Source organism: Ambystoma mexicanum, chromosome 13 (assembly GCF_040938575.1).
Source record: "Ambystoma mexicanum isolate Mex_15411 chromosome 13, UKY_AmexF1_1, whole genome shotgun sequence".
NCBI lineage: Eukaryota > Metazoa > Chordata > Amphibia > Caudata > Ambystomatidae > Ambystoma > Ambystoma mexicanum.
Genome location: NC_090938.1, coordinates 403,691,254 through 403,713,369, shown reverse-complemented (window position 1 = coordinate 403,713,369; position 22,116 = coordinate 403,691,254). Strand labels below are relative to the sequence as shown.

At 44.6% G+C, this 22,116-nt stretch overlaps 1 protein-coding gene across 6 annotated transcripts in view; it reads left to right on the top strand.

The window, feature by feature from the left end:
- Positions 1-22,116, top strand: part of IRF9 (interferon regulatory factor 9) — a 327,420-nt gene that overhangs the window by 25,426 nt on the left and 279,878 nt on the right. For all 6 annotated transcript variants that reach the window (XM_069633987.1, XM_069633991.1, XM_069633990.1 and 3 more), the window contains exon 4: positions 12,130-12,260. In XM_069633987.1, the coding sequence (XP_069490088.1) occupies positions 12,130-12,260 (131 nt within the window). The remainder of the gene's footprint in view (positions 1-12,129; positions 12,261-22,116) is intronic.

Here is a 22,116-nt window from a genome sequence, read left to right as displayed (position 1 = left end):
AGATGCTGTGTGGACTGTTACAATTTACCAAAAAAGGTAAAAAAAGAAAAGGGAAACATAGTTTCCCAGTGCTGATAGTCTGAAAGACTGATCAGTTTCCCCATAACAAATGCGCAAAAGGCAGGGAAAGTGAAGCTGAAGGCTTTACATCCCCCTCAATTATCAGAACAGTTTAAAAAACAAAGCTGATTGGGGGTCCATAAAAACTATGGAGAAAAAGTTGCCAAAAGAAAAAATCTGTTCTGACCGACATCATTGATAGAGTGGATGAAATGTGACAGTGTGATAAAAGTAATATTTGGTGGAGATCAATACCAACACAGAAAGGACATAGAGTGTATGGTGTCGGGAGCAATGTTTGTCTTTTAGTCTCGTTTAACAATCTATCACTTTTTAAGCATGATATTCTAATGAACGTGATGAGCTCTAGCACCTTGAAGCGTCTTGTGTGCTAGATGCAATTACCAATAGTGATCTCAGACCCAAATAACCAGACAAGTTAATATGGCAAAGTACTACCTTATTATTGCCATGAAATAAAGTAGGGCAATCTGGTCAACAACAAACTGTAGTCTACTGTTAGGTAAGAATTGGTGCAGTCCAACTGGTGAGGACTACTCATGACTTATCTGCTTGGTATTAGGTAACCCACCTTTTAATATAGGGCTGTACTACACAAGTTGGTAGTGTGACTGAGCAGTCAGGCTTATTAAGAGGGGTAATGTGAGCTGTAGAGCTGAACAATTGAAATCAGTAAGTACAAGTAGCCGAGTAACACGTACACACTTAAAGTTATATATAAATATTTATTTATAATATACACACGGTTTACATAGGCATTCTTTAAAAAGCTGTATCTACTAGTAACATTCAATCAAAGTTTGGATTCAGTTTGTAAAGGACAATAAAAGTTGGTACCTACTTTATAATAACACATTCTTAAGCACACAGGTGTGACTTCAGTTAAGGTCAGTATTGCACTTATTTTCAGTTACCAATTCAGTTATTGAGTTGTAAAGGAAGCAAAGGTTAGAATAAGACTGAGAACATAACTTTCAACAGTTTGTAAAACAATTACAATCTCCTAAAGTGAGGCAGGTAAACTGTTATCCCAGCAATAATAGTTATCACAATTATAACCTATGAAGGAACAAGTATTGCCAAAGTCAGTAGTTTCAGAGGAGTGCCTTTAGGGAGCTAGGACAGCCAAAGTCAATGGGCAAAAGTCAATAGTTTTGATGCACTTCTTCTTAGATAAAGTCTTGACAAAGTTAGTAAGTTCAGAAGAAATCACAGTAACTTGAGTGGGCTACTTTGTAGAGAGCACAAGCTGTTAGTCCAGTGCAGGTGAGTTGGTATCAACTCTAAAGTGGAACAAAAGCACTTTGCAGGATAGGAAGCACAACTCATGGCTAAAAGGTGAACACCCCAAGCTCCACCGTACCTGTGATTCAAAGGAAAAATGTTTCAGCTGGATTCCTCCTGGCTACAGCGTGGCAGACCCTTGTTCCTGGACCTTGGGTGTAGTGATGAAAGGAAGGATGGCTGGTGGGCTCCTGCTGCAGTACTCGGGAGAGGGACTCCTCGGCTACAGATTTCCTTTGTTTCAGCGGGAAGTCAGTGTTTTGGCGCCTTTTTCTCAGCGTCAATTTATTTATTTAATTTGCATTTTTAAAGCGCTAACACAGCCCGGGGGCATCGAAGCGCTGTTACAGGAATTTGTCTCTTAATTGCGTATTTATAATGCGCTTAATACCCAGAGTTTTTTATTTTTAGGCGCAGACCGGTGGATCTAACCTGTGTTGCTTCGTGTCGTCTTGTTTTTAAGGCGAGTACGTTGCCGCTGAGCAATGCTCCCGGGACCGAGTCCATGAAGAACGAATGTCTCCGGTTGGAAGAAGCTTGCTCCCTCGGTCCTGAACTCTGGTGAGGGGACTCTGGATCAAGATTTCCTGTCTCTGTAGGGTCCTCGGGATGCCCATGAAGATTTGACCCGATTCAGACTTCGCAAGACCCCTGGCATTGGGCTTCTGCAGCTCTGGTGAGGCAGAGCAATTGGGGGGTTATGCCAAATGGCAGCTTGTCATGTGCCTAGGTGGTGCCACCAGCTCAAGGGAGGAAGTCGTCCCATACGGGTCTTCCCAGACAATATAAAAATGTGGTCAGCACAGCTGCAGGGCTTCACCGGGCACTTTGCGGTCCAGAAGGGTGCTACTGGCGTCTCGTCATGTCGTCTTCTTCGGATGTTCCTCTCCAATGGTTGACTCTGCGTCTATCTAGTCCCAAAACCCTCCTTTTTATGCGATTTTCCCATTCATTCACAGCCTATGCTGTCAATCAGACAGCCACACGGCCAATCAGGACTGGTTTCATTCAGGCACACCTAGAGACAAAGGACAGGGAAGTTGCGGGACCCTGCCTCACTTTTTGCCTTTCCAGACACACTGGAGCCTGGGTGAGCTTCAGGGCTGAAGCCCGCCAAGGGCAAAACACACAAAGGACTCAAGCGAGTTTCACCTAACGGGGTAAAAGCCCAGAAGAAACTAACAAACAGAAACTGGCAAAAAAGAAGACGGGGGCCATTTTGAGAAAATTGACACCCATGGATGCTGTACTGCAGCTGAGGGTTCAGCCTGCGTTAAAGTTGCACACTGGTAGTAAAATTAAACTATTATCACCATCCATTTAAAGTAAGTTAGTGTAACAAAAATGTTTACATGAGAAGTGGGGTAGGAATACTAAGTAACCCCCAGCACTCCACATAGGGGTGTGTGTGCTGGCTGCACAAAGAGAAAGGTAAGACAGGGATCATCCTACTAGTATTGGGAACGGTAGAACACCCAAGAAAATGTATTTAAACATTCAGAAAAGTCCAGGAGACCTTTCAGTGGCACTGCACTTAAGGTGCTTAGTGTCACTATACAAAAAGCAGAAGCCTATGGAGTTTGTCAGACTCCATAAAACAGTAAAACACAAAAATACCAGTCAGGTAAAACACACGAGGGAGTGAGAAAAAGGTCCCACTCACTCAGGAGGAAAAACTCATAAGCCCTAAGTCCAGCAAAAGAGCTGGGGGTCGCTAAGGTTGAAGGCAATTAGCACAGAAATGAGAATTCTCCCTAACATATACACACTTAAACTTAAATTTGATTATACAAAGGTTTTATACCTCGCTTGGCTTCATCTATGATTTCATCCTACTTGGCAAACTGTAAAACCTATTGAAGGGAGGGATTGGTTAAGGGAACATATATACCTATATATAATGTAAGTATTAGTAATTTTACTGGATGCCCCATAAATGGTGGGCACGCCTTGAACCACCTTAAATACGTATAATACAGATTATAGCAAAATAATGTCAGTCGGTTGGCCTTTGCAACATTGTATAGCATATTGCTACATAGACCTTCTGATTGGTTGGCATGCTTTTCAAACCTTGGACCTTTGGCGCATTAGCAGCACGTAAGCAAAATGAAACCCAGGTGCCGAGCGTAACATCAGACTACTCCCCACTTTACCAATTAGTCCATCATCTCTCATTGGTCCCGCCCTAAGCCAAGGCTTCTCCTTTGTAGTTGACCTTGCAGCCTGTTCTCTATTCTGGGACTTTTAAGGGAGTGTAGGTACACTATCATCTTCGTCTAGAGCTTAATGAATAGCCCTTGTTGTTGACTTCTGAGTCACGTGTGAGGAGAACACAAATTTCTCAATTTTGACCTTCTATTTACTGCTATTTGATTCAGGTGTGCTGGGTGTTACTCCTCTCAACCTCTAGAGACTTGCTCACTCCAACTTGTATAGGCTTTTTGCATCTTTACTTGGCTCTTGCAGATGTTTTCTTCTTTACTTAATCCAAGAGAAATATGTCTTACGTACATGGCTTATGCTTTTGACTCCCCTTGTACCTTACAATTATTCCTTGATGTGGCTTCCTTGATCCCAGGCCCATTGACTCCTCTTTATTCCTCACATAACGCTTTTTTTCCAATGTCTCCTGACTCTGCAGCCCTGGTCTGTCTCTGAGGTAGCTTGATTGATTTCAACAATAGTCCGACGTCTATCTTTCCATCATGGCCGCCCTAGCCACATTATGTTTTCTATTGCAGCAAGCCTCCATATGTCTCGCATGCCCTGTGTTTCTGCATATATACACTTATTAGTGAACAGGTTGCATTATGTTCTTTGCATATATGATTTCTTCATATTCAATTACATGTTTCTCTTGTTGCTCCAGTTACATCTTCATTCTTTAAGTATTTGCATATCGTTTCAGTACGTCTCTGTATCTGTCCTTCATGACATCACTCTGCTCTTGTCCGATTATACTTAGAGCTCTATGATGTCCAATGGTGTGTGCAAACATCCTTACACCCTCTCAGTGCGAGGGTACATTCGATACGGTTGTCTGAGTGCGTTTCGTCTCTCATACACTCAATGTAATATTGGGATATTACCTGGTGTCCCCCATAGGGCTCTTCTCCTGCTGTTCCAGTATGATTTATGTAAGGGGGAGGGAGCTAGGGATGACGTATCCACCTGCTCCTCTACATTCCCAGTCCTCGGCCACCTTCTCCTATTCAATCTTTTTCATCTTCTCTTCATTCTGTGGTTTCATTGGGATCCATAACTTTGTCACCCCACTCAGGTGACTTGCATTTCTTATATGTTCATCCACACTCCAGGACATATGGCAGCAATCCCCAGATGGTGAACAGAATATCCTGATTCACACCCTGACGCAGCCCTGTCCCAGTTCTATTCCTCTAATTCTGCCACTCTTGATGTTCTTGCCCCTGTCAGGAGGTTCCATTTGAATTCCAAAGCCAAGTGTAATTCCTGGTATGACTCTGACCTAGCTACACTTAAACATAAGTGTAGGGCGGCTGAGAGGAAATGGAGGGCTTCCTGCACATCTTCTGACAAACTGGCCTGCTGCCTGCTCCAGAGACAATACCGTCTTGCTGTCCGCTCTAAGAAGAGAGAACACATTCAAGCCTGCATCTCTGTGGCATGCAACAACTCGGCCGAAATCTTTAAAGTCTGCAAGGACCTGGCCAACCCTGCTGCAGTCTCAAACCCTCCTCTCACCTCCCAGGCTCTTTGCAACTCCCTTGCCTCTCACTTTATTTCCAAAACTCAGGATATCTTGTCCTCCCTCTCTTCCTCCCCACCTCCTCCCCCTCCCTCTCCTTGCCAACCTGCTGACCCTCCCTCTGACACCCCCCCTTCTTTCTCCTCCTTTGCTTTTTTCTCGCAAGATGAGGTTGCTAGACAAGTTCGATCTATAAAAACCTCATCAAAACTGCAACTATTACATGGGTGAATAAGGGACAGCATGTAAAGCTATAATGACTCATGCAGCACAGATCACCACATCCCCAATGCCAAGAGAGAATGCATAAGACATGTAAAGAGAGAAATCCATGGACTGTGACAGCAGGGGCCATCAAATGCAGCGCAAGCACCATTACACACACCATGTGCCAACAGAAACCACGAGTCACCCTCGACTAACAAAGACCCTCAAAAATCCTCTAATAATAGTGACATTTTCTGATAGACGCCAGCCAGCTCTTCCAGCCCAACAACTCTCGGTGCCATAATGCATCCCCACAGTTCCAATTCCTTCCATCTTCATTGGCAAAATCTCACTTCCTTCATATTAATGCTTTCCTTCTAGGACCTGCGGGTAGTGGATGGTCTAACATCTTAATGAGTTAATCCTTTCTTCCAAAGGCGTTGCTAGGAGGGGGGGCTGAGGGGGCTTTAGCTCTGGGTCTTTTGGTTGTAGCCCCGGATAGAAGCTCAGGAGCTACAACCAAAAGGCTAGCTAGCCCTGAGTCACGACATTAGTGTAGCCCCAGATCTTTTCCAGACCTAGCAACACCCCTGCTTTCTTCTGAGATTCCCTTTCCCCCTTCTACCCTTTGATAAGCTAAACCCCACACATCCCTCGGTGCGCTGCTGACCTTCTCTATGGCCCATTCCTACCTTTCCCAGGCCTATTCAATAGGCCCATTTATTTAATAATAAATATTCATTCAAAAGTAATTCATTTTAAATTATAATAACAATCCCTTGTGCAGGCTGTCCATGAAAACTAAATGCACATGTGATGTCATCAGTGATGTTATCAATGACATTTGTGATGTCATCTTTGATGTCCTGGGTGTTAGTCTTAGCAATGCACGTAGGTGGCGCGAGTTGTGGTTGCTTAGCTTACCATAATTAACGTCCCTTTAACAAAGTTTTTTTACTGAATATGCATATATATATATGGCAGTGAACAAAAACAAAGGGGCTACACATGTGATATCGTCAGTGATGTCATCAATGACATTTGTGATGCCATCTTTCATGTCCTGGGTGTTGGTGTTAGCAGTGCACAGTGGTGCGGGCAGGTATGGTTGCTTAGCCTACCATAACTGGCGAATTTCAGGGGTTTTTCGGTTTTACTTTGAACCATAATGGCACGGTTGTAAAGTTTTTTTTAGTGAAGTGCACAGGTTTTTAGTAGGGTAACTTAACCATAACGTCCCCTTAACAAAGTTTTTTAAAAGTTTTTATATATATATTTATATTTGTGTGTGTATATGTATATGTGTATATATATATATATATATATATATATATATATATATATATATATATGTGTGTGTATATATATATATTTGTATATATATAAAATCTTACACATATTCCACGCCATGAGCACATGCATTCAGTGTTCACAGAAGCCCTTGCAGTGTTCGAGGGCCTGCCAGCACATTCCCCAGTCTTGGTGATAATGTCTAAGCAAGTCTTTTTTGAAGGTCCACATTGTGTCTAAGATTAGTGCTGCCCCTTGAAAATAAAAAACATCCATAAGAACTCCAGTAACTGCAGGGTGAACAAAAATCAAGAGACAGACATGGTGTTTCTCTGTTTTGTTTCAAGTTAATTTATGGATGTTGTTTGGCGAAAGAAAAGGAAAATAAATAATTATTTTTAGTAAACTTTCCCCAGTGTATTCACCCCCTCTGGGTGAAAAGCATCTCTAATCCCACAAGATCAAACCATGTTCGGAGCAGTCTTCACCGCTTCTAGGAAACGAAGGGTCTGTAAAGAGCTGTGTAGTTCTGAATCGCTGTGGCATGCAAATATTGCACATTTCCATTTCCCAGAAGTAGAATGTAAACTGGTGCACTGCTAACCAAGAACATTAATGTTTCCATGAAGGCTCAGTGGCTTTTAAAGATGGGCATAAAATAACAGTCACAACTCCAATGTCCAGTGTAGGTGCATCTGTGGTTAAAATGTGTCACTTTCTGCTTCATGTAGTTGCGTGTCATCTGCATCAGTCCTACTGCTCTCATGAGATTTATCTGTACCTACTGACTCATAGGGATAACACTCACTGACTTGCTCCTACTTTGTAACTGGCTCCTCATCATCTGGAAGGTACCGTTTATCAATGGCCTCTTTCTGGTTGTTGGCACCTTTAGGGTCCATTGCCGATGAAAAATTCTAACCAACATGGATTGCCCATCAAAAGATCTAAGCGACATGGATAGAAATTCCCCAGATGTTTGGTGTGCTTCAGGAAACTGTTTCAGTTTGCAACGTGAACATGATATCGCAATCAAGTTCTTCCAGAGGCCATACAAGTAGATCCAAGTTATGCCTATGCCTTCACACATCTGGGGCATGAATTTGTTTTGATGGAAGAGGTTCACAAAGCACTAGCCTGTTTTAGAAATGCAATCAGAGTTAACCCTAGGCATTACAATGCATGGTACGGGTTGGGAAGGATTTATTACAAACAAGAAAAGTTCAGCCTGGCAGAAAAGCATTTCCAAAAAGCACTTGATATCAATTCACGAAGTTCTGTCTTGCCCTGTCACATTGGAGTGGTACAACACGCACTAAGAAAATTGAAAAAGCTTTGGATACTTTAAACAAAGCCATTGGCATTGATTCCAAGAACCCGCTTTGCAAATTCCACAGAGCCTCTATATTATTTGCAAATGAGAAATATAAGTCTGCATTACGAGAACCTGAAGAACTCAAACATTGTTACCAAAGAGTCCCTTGTTTACTTCCTGATAGGAAAGGTTTATAAGAAGCTTGATGTATGAGTTTTTTAAAGAGAAAAGGTAGTACTTAGAAGAACACAACCTACATTTATGAGAGAGCTCACTTCAAAGTTTCATCTGAATAATACTATATGTATGTGTTGGGTTTTATGTAATGCAAAAAACCTACCCTAGAAGCAACTGAGCTCTGTATCACAATTGGAAGAGCTGAACATTACAGTCATAGTTATAATATGGAGGTTGGGGATGCAGAGGGTTACGGGCAAGGAGATCCGTGTGGATACAGGGGGTTGTAAGCTGTGGATACAGGACAGGAAGGGATTGGCGGACCCAGTCAGGGTAGGGGAGGTTGTGCAGCTGTGCTCCCTTTAAAGATATATTTCTGTGAGTTTTCATCAATCTGACCTTCTAAAATGCCCTGTTAAGGTAAGCATATTTTTCAGGCATTCACAACCTCCTTCCTAAAGGATTTTACAAACCTTACATGCTAGAAGAGCATTAATGTATTATGTCAAGAGGTTCCATTGTTCTAGAAATCACTTGACATTTTGCACATTTATCTAAGCAGGAATAGGCAAGCAAATTGCAGCATGGACAAGATTGTGCTACCAGTAAACAGGGATTCTATACTTGTTGTGTCCTCTTTACTTATAGAGGACTATAACAGAATATACCAAATAAAGCAGCCTTACCACTGTGAAAAAGGTTCATGAAGCTGCACCAATATAGGCCAGCACTGCCTCTGGAAATCACTTTCAGGAAGCTGCACCCACAATATGAGATAGTTTTGCCACTGTAAATTGCTTTCATGTGTAAATACACAATATATATAGTTTTTTCTACTGTAAATAACTTTCACGATGGACTCCTATTTCCCCACCAAATAAACGCATACATAAGTCCCACTGTATTCACAAAACTCCTATTCGACCGCCTCAACAATCTAGGTGTCACGTATACTAACTATGCGGATGACACCCAGATCCTTGTCACACTCACTGGATGCTACACTCAAGACACTAATGACATCTATCTAGCGATCCAAGCCTGGATGGCCACTCCTAGCCTTTGTTTAAACAATGATAAAACTGAACTACTTATCATTGGCTCTCAAACTCGTTTAAACAAATTAGATACCTGCTATCAATCATTCAACATTGATGGTAACGTCATTAAAGTCGCAAGGGAAGTCAAAACATTGGGTATCTACCTCGACTCCACGTTGACGTTAAATAAACAAGTAAACTCCTTAGCCTCCACCACAGCCTACACTAACAAATTGATCAATGCGTGTAAGTCCTTCTTATCTACCACCAGCTGTATCACATTAGCAAGAGCTCTTTCTCTCTAAGCTTGACTACTGTAACACACTACTCATAGGGACTTCTTGGCGGAATTTTAACAAACTCCAAGTTCTGCAAAACAGTGCCCTAAAATCGGCCCTTAATATCCCAGGCTCCAGTCACATCTCTTCCCTCAGAAGAGAGGCTCGGTGGCACCCATCCAGGACAGAATTACAATCCGGACACTGGTCATCACACATAAATGCCTAGTCAACACAGCTCCCGCGTACCTGATGGCTAAATTCTCAAGACGCCAAACCAACAGACCCACCAGATCCAACTACCTCAACCATCTCACAATCCCCAAATTCAACCTAAAAACAGCAGGAGGGTCCAGCTTCCCAGTGCTAGCGGAAAACGATGGAATTCCCTCCCTTCCAACATTAGAGCAGAGCCTGTTTTCCGGGCCTTTAGAGCCAAAACCAAAGCCTGGCTCCTCAATTCAAACGACTCCTGAGCATGTCTAATCTCCATCCTGGAGAGCGCACGTAACCAGAGTGTGCGGAACTACTGTCTGGAATCTAAAACTACTAATGTTTCACTTCCTTTGTAAATATATGTATAAATGCAACTAAAAAATGTTTACTACAAATGTAACTTAAGGCTATGATCCCTGTTTAGCCATCAGCTCGCTTAGCTATTTGTTCTGCTCTTGCGATCCATTGCCTTTGCCTACGTTTTGCTCTTGTGTTCATTGCCTCTGCCTACAAGGTGATCTGTAACACACTTCCAGTACCTTTGTCTGCAAGGAAGGTGAACTGTAACTCACCTGCCTTGCGGGATCTGTATATTATTTGTAACCATGTTTCTATGTATCTAAGAAAAAGCGTCCCAGATACACTTGGGTGGCGTAGGATATATAAGTAAATAAACTAAACTAAACTAATTAAGCATCCGTGCAGACACGCACTCCATCACATTTACACAAAGCTGCACCTACATACACATACGTAGACTCCCTAACACTGCACACTCATTCAAACTCTTGTGCGAGCACACACATACACAGACACACACCATTGCATTCATAACACTCATGCACAAAATTAGATTAAAACCTGCCACTTGAAAAAAAAAGAAATTACATTTACACGAGGTCATCTGCAGAATCTTCTCTCTGGGCGGGGCAGCAGAAGGGAACAAATTCAGAAACAAAGACACCCAGGAACGACTGAAGCACAATATGATTGCACTCTCTACCCAGGTGGGGAACTCAGCCCGATTGCCTAGCAACCATGGGGACAGCAAGTGGCGCCTGAATATGCCCCGCATGCAGCTGATGAAGTAGTCTGTTTACAACCCATCCGACCTGCGTGGTCATGGAGTTCACTGGGCATGAAGGAGAGGCTTTAAAGGGGGAGACCCCCCTTCCCCCAAGAAAACCTTAGATCAGACACTGTTCATGCTCATCAAAAAGCAGCCCGGCACATGGGCCCAGCAAGCAGAGTAGAGTGGAGTCAGGATCACAGGGCTAGATAGCAGAGAGCTTAGGTGGTAATCAGTATGACCGCTGCAACTTTAGGACATCCAGCACAGTGCCACAGACCGCACAGCAGAAGCCCCTGCCTCAAGCTCACTTACAGCAAACAGCAGCTCTGGGGCTAGCCAGCAGAAAGGAAAACTAGGATCAAGCTCATGCGCACGGAAGAGTTTCCTCACAGGAGTAGCCCAGTAAGGATTGAACTGAGAATGCAGCTCACGGGACCAGACAATGGAGAAAATATAAGCAGAACCTGGGGGTGAGAGGCAATCTAGAGTTGTATATTGTACGCTGGTACATCTAGCCAGATTCTAAACAGTAATGTCTTATGAATAAGCTGTTGAGCTTCCATTGGCCACTCTTTTTATTCTGGGTGCAGATTAAAAAATGTGAGCTACTGTCGAAATGCTAGCACATAGCGCGGGTGCAACTTCATTAGCGTGCTATGCAGTAGCAGTGCTGACATATTGTGGGCACAGCATCATTAACGTTTTTTACAATGCCAATATTGCCATATGTTGTGCACACAGGTATGACAATGTTTCTGTGTGCTGTTGGTGACCTGGCATCTAATGGATTATTTCCTGTGTTACCCTAGAGAACCAATGGATAACGCTATGTCTTTTTACCCCATTTGTCTCAAACATGGTACTGTGAAATTATCCTTTCAGCTATTTAAAAAATGTTCTCCACCCTGTCCAAATTTCAGATACATTGCTTAGGGGCCCCTTGCTATGCTTCCTCACTCAAGTTAATTTAGGGGAGATGTTAAGGCCCCTTTACTGAAAATATTCACCTGTTGTCATGGACCTTACATTTTTTTACAGTGACTCAGAAGGCACCAACCCCCTGCTCACCCACCTCCAGGATCAAAAGCTGCTATAGGCGTGCCTGAGTTTAAGGCATCCACCAAGTTTGAAAGTGTTTTTAGGACTCTAATTTATAAACCGGCTTGGTTATAAACGCAATCACAAGATGACATTGCTGCACAGGGGATTTGGGGTTCCCGTTCGTTCAACAAGTAAATTGTTCATCAATTTACAGCTGCAACACTATTGTTACAGATATGCAGTGTGTTTCATTATTGGACTTGAGGGCATTTGGCTTCTTTGTTAGCTGAGGTTCTTTGGTGGTGGCTGCCGGTAGAGGGAATCGGGTGGTCACTGCTAGCCTGGAATTATAATGCCTCCTTCTGAGTCCTGCCCTAACGAGACTGATTTCCTTGCAGAAAAAGTGGTCTCCAGCAGCAGGAAGCGGAAGATGAAGGAGGAGGTCCGAGATCTGTCTTCAGAGGATGAGATGACATCTAATATCACTGGCAAAATAAGAGTCTCTGTTCTTGTGCCTGTGAATGAGCCGGTAAGAATGCTCATGAGTGAAGCCCTTGTGTTGGAGTTCTATGAGCAAGCAAAGACCTTCATCCTTTTGAGGTTGATAACGTAAATTGAGTAATAAGAACACCAATTAGTACAGCTTACAAAAGTGGGAGGAATCGGACATGGAGGGATATTTAGAAATGTAATAATGGTATTGTAAGGCTCCTGTCCTCCTGCTATTAGGTACACCACACAGTTCAAACCTGTCCTGCTGGTGTAAATGTGCATTGGTATAGCAAAACCATATTTACTGCAGTGTTTTTGATAGAAAGAACATTTTATTTCCCTTGTACCTGTGCCCTTTTATCTGTGGCAAGTCCTAGGGAGCAGTTAGAGTTAATACATATTTGACTCAATAATAAGATGGTTAGCAGCGTGAGGAAACTCCCAGAAATACTCCCTACACATCTCAAAAGAAGAACCTTGATAACAGTTCTGGGTACAACTGGCACTTGCAAGACCCAAGCCAGGTTTTCCATCTCTTGAATTAACTAACCGTACGGAAGAAAAAAGCTGGAAGATCTGTTGGAATTTGGACTGTTAGGGAAGCTTGGTGTGTTGAATGGTAGGAAGCTTGTTTTCATCCATTGGCTTCAAAACATGTTTTTTGAAAAAGGAAATTACTAGACAAACAACGAGGTAAGATGTGGAGCAAGAGCAGACCTTTGTGTGGTACTAGGTAGAAAAGGTTTCCTATTGACTCCCAGTCACACAGATGTTTTTTTCTCCTAACTTAGCAATGTGAAAGAACTGATAGGCAAGAGTAGTTACTAGTTCCGAGATGTTTATTAGAGGAAAGATTGCACTCTATAGATCAAAAACTGGAGAGGATATAGCTCGCCGGCTTGGAAATAGATCATCATGCGCCAATACATGGACAGTTTCTCTCATTTGTGATTTTTTTTTTAGTTGATGTTATTACCACATTAAACCGGTTGTTGAACATTTTGCGAAAACATAAGACTCAAACTCACCCAAGGGGTATTGCCAGTTTTTTTCTCTTATTTTGTCAATTTTCACGCCTTCATATTTTTCAGTATACGTTCTAACTAGTGTTTTATAGATACATATTAATTTACCCCTATGAAAGTCACCCTGCTCATATTGCTTTTCATAATAACATATGTCTATAATGTGTTACTGATTGACCTGCTTAGAAACTGAAGACATTACTAAATGGTTTCTTAGGCTCTACTTAAGGTTGCAATTATGAGCAACCTAAAGCGATTGGGTTCCCCCGCCAAGTTGTGTGTTGATGAATGGATAGATATGTTGGTGAACCTCTGAATCCTATTCCTGTGTTGGCAATCCTTTATGTTCTAGTATTGCCCCAATGCCCCACCTCATCGTCCTGTCCTTACTAATTGAGGTGAATCCCACCTTGCACAATATGCTTTAAGAATGCGCTACAACCATTTGTTTAATTACGTGTAGTGTAGGTGAATAGGAACCTTTTTATACACATAATCTTATGTCAAAGGGAATAAGTCTCTAGCCAGCCGAACAGAATATCTAAAGAACTGGGTGAAGGGGAACCAGATAAGGGTCATGGGGCTGCTGTTAAGTGATGTGGGAGATGACCCAGTGCCATTTGCTGATCAATTGATGCTGAAGCGGTGGATCTGGGTTTGGGGAACAACTGCTTGTACATTGAAAGATCCTACAGAGTCCAAACAAACACAGGAAAAGCCAGCCAGGAAAAGGGCCAACACTTCTACTCAGAGTTGCAGACATACAGGAAACGAAGCAGCAGCCAAATGAAAAGATGTTCTTGAATATGAGAGGTAAACAATACACTTTCTTTCCTGATTGGGCTCTAGAAACAGTTAAGAAACGGCAGCTGTTAAATGAATTTAAGAAGTGTTTCATTGACAAGGGAGTCCGAGCTGGACTACTGCAATCTGCTGAATTGAGGTTTTCATGGGACCCAGAAAGAGCAGAAGCATTGGTGTATTCCATTATGGGGAGAGAAGAAAACCTGGGGGGAGGGGGGGACATTTGATTTATTTATTGCATTTGTTACACGCCCAGACCTAAGGGTATCACGGCGTTGGTTGCTTAAGAAAATTAGCTTGTTACGTTCTTAGGGTTCTGGTTACATACATACATTCGGTTTCAGCATATTAATAACATTGACGGTCTTGATTAAGATCTTAGTCGAATTTGTCAAAGATACAGGTTTTGCTCATTTTCTTAAAACAATGGTGCGATTGCTAATTTCTAATGTGAGCTGGTAGCGTGTTCCAAAGCGTTTGTGCGGCTACTGTGAAGCTAGAGCCTACCGCCCTTTTGCTCTTGTAGCGAGGAACATTCAGGGCAATGCTGGTGCATGATCTTTGGGACCGAGTTATGACCTTTTGGATTACACCGTAGTTTAGATTGATGGGAGCATCATTAAAGATACCTATATAGGCAGTGATCAGGGCCTTAAAGAGGATTCTCGCTTTGACAGGGAGCCAATGAACTTCTTTTATGATATGGGAGATGTGAACATTCTGTTTTAAGCCAAAGGGCGCACGTAGGGCTTTATTCTGAAGAAGTTGCAGTTTGACAAGATTAGTAGTCGTGGTGCCCAGTAAAAGTATGTTGCAGTAATCTAGATTTGAAAGGATGAGGGCTTGTGCTAGGGTGAAGCAGTTCTGGGGAGTGAGGAAGTGTCTGCTAAGTGAGATAAGTTTCCTAGTATAGGCAGTGGATGAGGACAGGGCGTTGATGTGCTTGGTCATGGAGAGATTAGCATCTAGGTAGACGCCTAGTATTTTTACTTGTTTCAAGACTGGGATGGAAGTGCCATCAATATTTATGGCAGCGTAGCTATCATCTAGGGATTTTAGGTGGGCGGGAGAGCCTACAATGAGGATCTATGTTTTCTCACCGTTCAGGCATAGGCTATAAGTGGCCATCCAGTTTTGGAAGATTGCATAGATCTTATTAATGGTGCCAGTGTCTTGTTTTTGGTTCCCAGTGATAGGAATCAATATCTGAGTGTCATCTGGGAAATTAGTGTAGATGACGCCCATGGCGTCAAGTGCTGCAAAAAGTAGTTTAGTGTATGTATTGTACAGTGTAGGTGAGAGGCAAGAGCCTTGAGGGACACCTAGAGGTACTGTGATGGGGTCAACAGCCGCATCGCCAATAAAGAAGTGCGTTCCGATAGGAATGATTTGATCCATAGGGCGGCTTTTGGGGAAAAAATGTAGTTTTCAGCCAGAGCAAGGCACAGAATGTCGGTTCCATGTCATTTCATTCTTGGATATTTTTTCGCAGGGTTTTTTACCGCAATTTTTTTTTCTCGAAAAAAACCATCCAATTTATTTATTTTTTGGGGGGGTTCCCTCCAATCCCCCCATTTTCTAAGAAATTCGATGGGGTTTTTTTTTGAAAAAAGAATTTGCGGTAAAAAACGCAGCAAAAAAACATCCCGTGTCGAAAGGGCGTTGTACCAGTATGTCGTGGTGCACCAGGTCAAACGCAGCTGACATATCAAGTAGGTGTAAAATTCCTATGTTACCTGAATCTCGGATGCTATCCATCTGAATTTTTAAGTCTAATAATGCTGTTTCTGTACTATGTTTGGGGTGGAAACCTGATTGTCTGGCTCCTAGCAGGTGATTGCTTTCCAAGTAGTGTTGGATTTGAGTGTAGGCTACTCGGTCAATTATCTTCAGTAGGAAGGGAACGGTAGTGATGGGGCGATAGTTGGTAGGTATGGTGGGATCAAGGGAAGGTTTCTTGAGTAGTCGGGTTAACCAGGCCGATTTGATGCTGGACGGGACAAAGTTGGACGTAAAAGAGGCATTGATAAAGTCAATGATAATGGGCACTATGGCTGGTGCACAGAGTTTGACCAGCCGGGCAGGAAAGCTGTCACCCTTGCAGTTGGAAGGTTTAAGGGTGGTGATGGTGGCCAAGACCTGATCTTGGGATACTTTGTGAAATTTGAATTGGGATACGGAGGTACCGACATTAGCGCTAGGTAAGTGAGAGGGCATCATTTTGCCAACTAGTACATTTCTTTTGTTCTTTTTTTTTCTCTTGTAATGTGAGGATTTTGTGTCAGTGCATTTTGAATGGTGGTACACTAGGCTTTGTCTGAGTGGGCGAGTGCTACAGTGGGAATGGGTGATTCTAATTCCCTAAGTATGGAGAATAGTTCTTTGGCACTTGACGACGCATTAGCAATGCGGGTGTTGAGGGAGTTTGCTTTGTGAGCTACCACTGTCGATTTTCAATGGCTGTATTGGTGGAAGGGTTCTTTTTGTGAAGGTGCTCCAGTGCTCTTTTGTTTCGGCGTAAGATTACGAGTTCTTCATCAAACCAGAGGTTCACTCGCTTCGGTTTGCGTTGGATTTTGGAAGTGAGTGGGGCTACTATGTCGAGAGTAGTTTTCAGACATGTGTGAGAAAGAGTGGAGATACTGTTGGGGTTAGTATCTGCGGAGGAGTGGGTCTTGAACGTGTCTGCAAGTATAGGGATGAGATTTTCTGCTGTGAGTTTGTGGGTATTTCTGATGGAAATAGGTCTATGGCTGGCAGGTGGTGGAACTTGTGCCTTCGTAGGGAGGAGGTCAGATCGTATCAGGAAGTGGTCAGACCAAGTAACTTCTTAGATGGATTCTAAGTTTATAGTTACATTGGATGTCAGAATCCAGTCTAGTATTCTTCCTTTAATGTGAGTTGGAGAGTTGACTATTTGCATGAAGTGCATGTCATGGAGGGCAGAAGTGAGAGCGGTGGCTTTGGCGTCTAATTTATCGTCAAATCCAAGGTTAATATCTCCTAAGATAATGAATTTGGGGAGTGGTTTCAAAAGAGGAGTGATGAGCAAAGAGATGTCGAGTTCGGGCGTGTTCTTAGGTTGTCTGTAAATAAGAAGGAAGTTGAATGTGGTTTCGGGTCTGTAGTGAGCTTCAAGAGCAAGAGTTTGAATCATGGAACAGGGTCTATGGGGCATGGTCTAAGTTGCATAGAGATTTTGGAGATTATTGCTACTCCACTTCCTATGGTATCCTTGTGGTCTGTCCTGGGGATAGTATAGTCGGGAGGGATGGCTAAAGCAAGAGATGGGCCTGACGCTGGGTGTAGCCATGATTCCGTGATAGCTAGGAAGTCTAGTTGTTGATCAGGTAGTAGATCGTGGATATCAATGGCATGAGCTCCTATGGAGCAAGCATTAATCGGGGCACCTTTGAGACTAATGTTGGTGGCTATTGTGTGAGGCAGGGTGTCCGTATCAAGGCTGGTTGGGGGCGGCAGGGGTTAGATCCTTGTGCGTTGTCATCCCCTGCTCTTGCTGTGAAGTGGGGGGTTCACTGTGTACTATGCTAGCTGGTGTATACAACAGTGTGGTGTTAGTAGTGTGTGGTAGTGGGCCAGTAGGTGTGGTGGTAGTAAAGTAGGTGTGGTGGTAGTTCTGGCATGTACGTGCCGAGAGTCTAGTTTGTCTGGCTGGTCCTAGTGCAGATAAGGTGCTATGCTGCGGGGCTGCTAGTGTTCTGGAGCTGAGGCGCGCAAGACGAGTTGTGCCTGTGCACAGAGCGGTGGGCCCTAGCTGTACTGTTGTGAGGGGTGATGTGTGTGAGCAATAGGGGTGGATAAACGGCTTGAGTATCTGTTTAGGAGATGGCAGAGTTTTACGGGTGGTCTTGGGATTGCGCTCGGTGGGCATTTTCGTTGGCTTAGATGAAGGTTGCTGGTGCTGTGAAAGAGCAGGTGGCTGATTAGTTTTGGCAGGCGCGGGGAGCCCAGGTCTAGTGCTTGTACCTAGGGTGATGGCGGTGTGACTAGCGGGGTGTTCAAGGGCTACTGCGAAGCTGGGATTAATAGCTGTTAGCTGAACATCAGAGAGCTGTGTATAAGGTAGTACAAATGGGGATACTTTTGGGAGCAAAGGAGTCGGCATGGGGTAAGGAGGTGGCGCGGGCAGTAAAGGCAAGCAAAGCAGTTTCCGACCTGCATATAGGCGCCAGCAGTACAGTGCAGTGCTCTGGGCAAGCCTTGGTACATGTTGTCCCGGCGGGCAGTGGATTCCCTCAGTACTCGTGGCCTGCAGCGGATGGCTGGGGAAAGGGGCATCAGCCTTTCCTTCCTGTCACTGCTTTCATGTTTTGCCATTCGATGTGTGGTAAGTCTATTTCTTGGCCTGTCAAGGGCCAGTCGTGGTCATGGAGGCTAGGTGCTCCAGCCCCATGGTAGAGGGTGGCACTGGCGACGGCCATCTTTGATAAGGGGAGGGTCGGTAAGAGGTTTCCAAAGGGGGATGCACACTCCTCTAATTGGTTTGGAAGCAACATGGCTCACTAGTGTATGAGGTGCAGATTGCTGGCCTAGTGCATACAGTAGGGACAGTGTTTTAGTGAGCAAATAACATATAGGCACATAGGATTACAGATTGCTAACATATCAGCGAGAGGTAGTGGGTTTACGTGATTTAGGCATCATACAGGTGTCATGATGCCTACCCCCGGGCATCTGGACCAAGCCCATCCGCCCCGGAAGCAGGCATCCAGACATTTAGTAAAACCTCAGAAGCCCCGGCTAGGGGCTATCTGGGTTCAGTCCTGGTACCTTAGGCGCCAGGCTCATAGTAGGAATCAGTCCTGGTGCCTAAGGCGCCAGGCTCATAGTCATCACTTACCTCAGGCAGACCATGCTGCACATGTATCCAGGCCAACGTGAGACCTGAAAGGGTCTATTTTTCTGCAGGGACTATCTTTTACTCGGGTGTGGTTCTAGGGACTTCTTACCTCGGACTACTTTTGAGGCTATTTAAACCACGCCCGATCTACAACACACGCTTCGCGTTACTATGCATTCAGCAGCGGAACGCTCACCGTGCCTGCGAACCTGCATCCAGTCTTCTGCCACGCCCGCCTCACATCTGGAGCTCCTAGAAGAAAGGGGAAAATAAGAGAAGAGGTTAGGTTACGGACATTAATCTAATTCCTTACCTGATTCAGGATCTTGCACCATTCCGAGCATGAAAGGACATCACTTCGACGCGCGTTGCTTCGCAGCTGCAGCGCCGCTCCATTCCCACCAGTCCACAGCATCTTCGACTCGGCGCTGCCTCCATCATTTTCTTCGGCGATCTTCAACACCTGGGGAAAAAAGACAAAGGAATAGCGAGGTGAGCCTAGAGAGACTACAAAGACAATCATTTTACCACAGGCTTACTTGATTTACCACCGGAGGCATTATTCTTCAATACGCCGCATCTATGAATGGAGGAAAAAACAACAAGTTAAACTCGCACAACTTTACCGGATAGTGTTGGGTAATACAGACTCTTACCTGAACGCCACCCGCAACCTCCAGACAGTATTTGTTGCCGCAAAATCACCAAGGGGTGCAAGAGTGAGCATTGGACATATTGAACTCTTTAAACTTGGTAAACTCCGGAGTCAATAATCTTCCAGAACTCCAATACCCCAAACCAGTGAAGTAACTGGTATCTAGGCGCCCCTGTAAGCCACGCAGGATGGAGAGCTCATCCATTAAAAACATAAGGTGAGGACACTAAGTGGGAATATCGGAGGTGGCCAACGGGGAGAGCGGGAGCAGTGGGGAGGGGTCTGCACTCAAATCCACGGAACTAAATCCCTTTCCCATCTACAGGAGAATATTCCTATGAGTCAAGCACACAAGACTAGGCGGGTCCGTCCAGACAGCCGTCTTTGCCCTACGCTTCACGTTGGTGGAGGCTGCTGCAGTCCGGGTTCGATCGACGCCCCTGTGGGAACCAGGTGAGCGTAACAGGTGTATCTAGGTACATATTTGGTATTTGTAATATGGATTACTAACAAAGCTGCAAAAGGAAAAAGAGCTTAGGTGCATTCGTTATAATGTATAGGTACGTCAAAAGGCTACTTAGCACATGGCATAAGTAGAATCTGATTAACAATATGACGCAGAAATATTTGGCTCAACAAGGGAGGCCATGCAAATTCGGCTGTTCACAGGCACTTCTGGTGGCATCAAAATAGTAGCATAGCAAGATACGGATCCGCAAGTGTACAGCTCGGATGCAATGGCTCAGGTATTACTGGGCATTAGTAGTCAATGAGACACAGCAGTATGCAATACAATACACAGGAGATGCTGCACTAATGTGTTTCCTCTAAGGGCACTACTGAGAACCTGAAAACAATATTTCTGATGTTTGTTAATCTGCTTAGAATCACATGCTGTGCATAGGTCCGACATCCAGTGGTCACTGCGGAGTATTGCATTTTGTTTTTCGTAGTCGAAAAGGGGACGTCGACAAGGCGTGTCTGTAACACTATCCCTATAGTGACGTGCATTGTACCCACAATCCCTCACGCGTCGAGGTCCCTCAGATTGTTTTTTCCGCCCAGTTTCTGGTCGCCTTTCGCGGAGCTCCTAGAGAGACATTGCTAATACTTGCCACGGACCTCGGTCCTTTGTTATACTTAATATATTATTAACGATCCCTCCGTTAGCTGTGAAGCTGTTTCTCCGCCGAACAGATTTTCGACGGAGAGGAAGAGCGGAGGAGATCCTTCGGCGCTGCCGAACACGTGGCCTGGCCTCGACGGCCAACATACAGTAGGGAGAGTGGGGGTTCGAACTTTTATCTTCTCTTTGAGAATGTCTTTCTTTCTCCCCTTTCTTTCCCTTGGGGTTGTTATCGCCAGCTATTATTGCCTCAGCTATGGAGAGGACACCTTTTAAGTTCTGCCCACGCTGCAGGGGCAAATATACTTGGAAGGATAAGCACAAGCTCTGTAATCGTTGCTTGCCCCTCGATCACAAAGAGGACAGCTGCGCAGCCTGCAAGCTCTTGAAACCTAGAACCCTTAAGGAACGAAAAGTTAAAAGGTGGGCGGACTACGCGATGTCGAAGTCAGTTTCCTCACCCGCTGCCGCTGTTACTGAAAGTGACGAGGAGGGCGATAACTCGACGTCCGTTACGGAAGTCATGAACCCCCAGAAGGAGCGTTCCCGCTCCTCGACGTCCGTCCCCGGCCCCGACGGGCTCGGCTCACGCCCTGCTTATGGGGATGAACACCCCGGCGACAAGGACGCACATAAACCCCATAAGGCTAAACATACAACCCACGGCTCTTCTTCGTCGAGAACGAAGGATCCATCAGCGCCGAAGGGGACGCAGGGCACTCCGGCGTCTACCGCAGACCGTAAAGGTCTCAAGCCCCACCCGCAAACGCAGCCGCGACCAGCGATTGGGCTTTCATCTAACACGGGCGCTACCCCAAAAACATCCGACGTAACGCTCCATAGAGCGGCCGTCGAGGTACAACGCGCAACGCACACAACGTCGACACCAGAGCCCTCGACTGACAAACTCGTTGTCGAGAGCCTAGCGAGAATTGTCTCCGAAGACAAACGTGCGCGGACGACGAAACAAACGTCGAATACCGCGACGAAAAAGCACAAAGGTAGCCAAGAACTGCCCCTTTCATCTAAGGAGGCTTCTGAACTACCGGAGGGCTTTTCAGAAGGAGACGGTAACCTCTCGTCGACGTTGTGGGAGCGTTCGAATCGGTTCGAAGGTGAAAACACAAATTTCCCCCCTCTAGACTATTCAGGGGTACCCCATGAGACCCTTGAAAGACTCCATTCTTGCATGGAGAAAATGGAAAGGTTTCTAGGAAACCAAGACCCACCCACTCACAAAAGACAAAGAGCATGGCCCCAGGATGACCCTAGAGTCAAGATTCCTAGGCTGGTTCCCCCTTCCACAGATGTATATGACCTCACTGAGGAGGAGCAATACCTTCAGGAAGATGAGGAGTGTTTGGGTGGGCAAGAAGAAGAACTTGAGGAAGAGGGGTTCGAAGAAGATCCTTACACTAATTT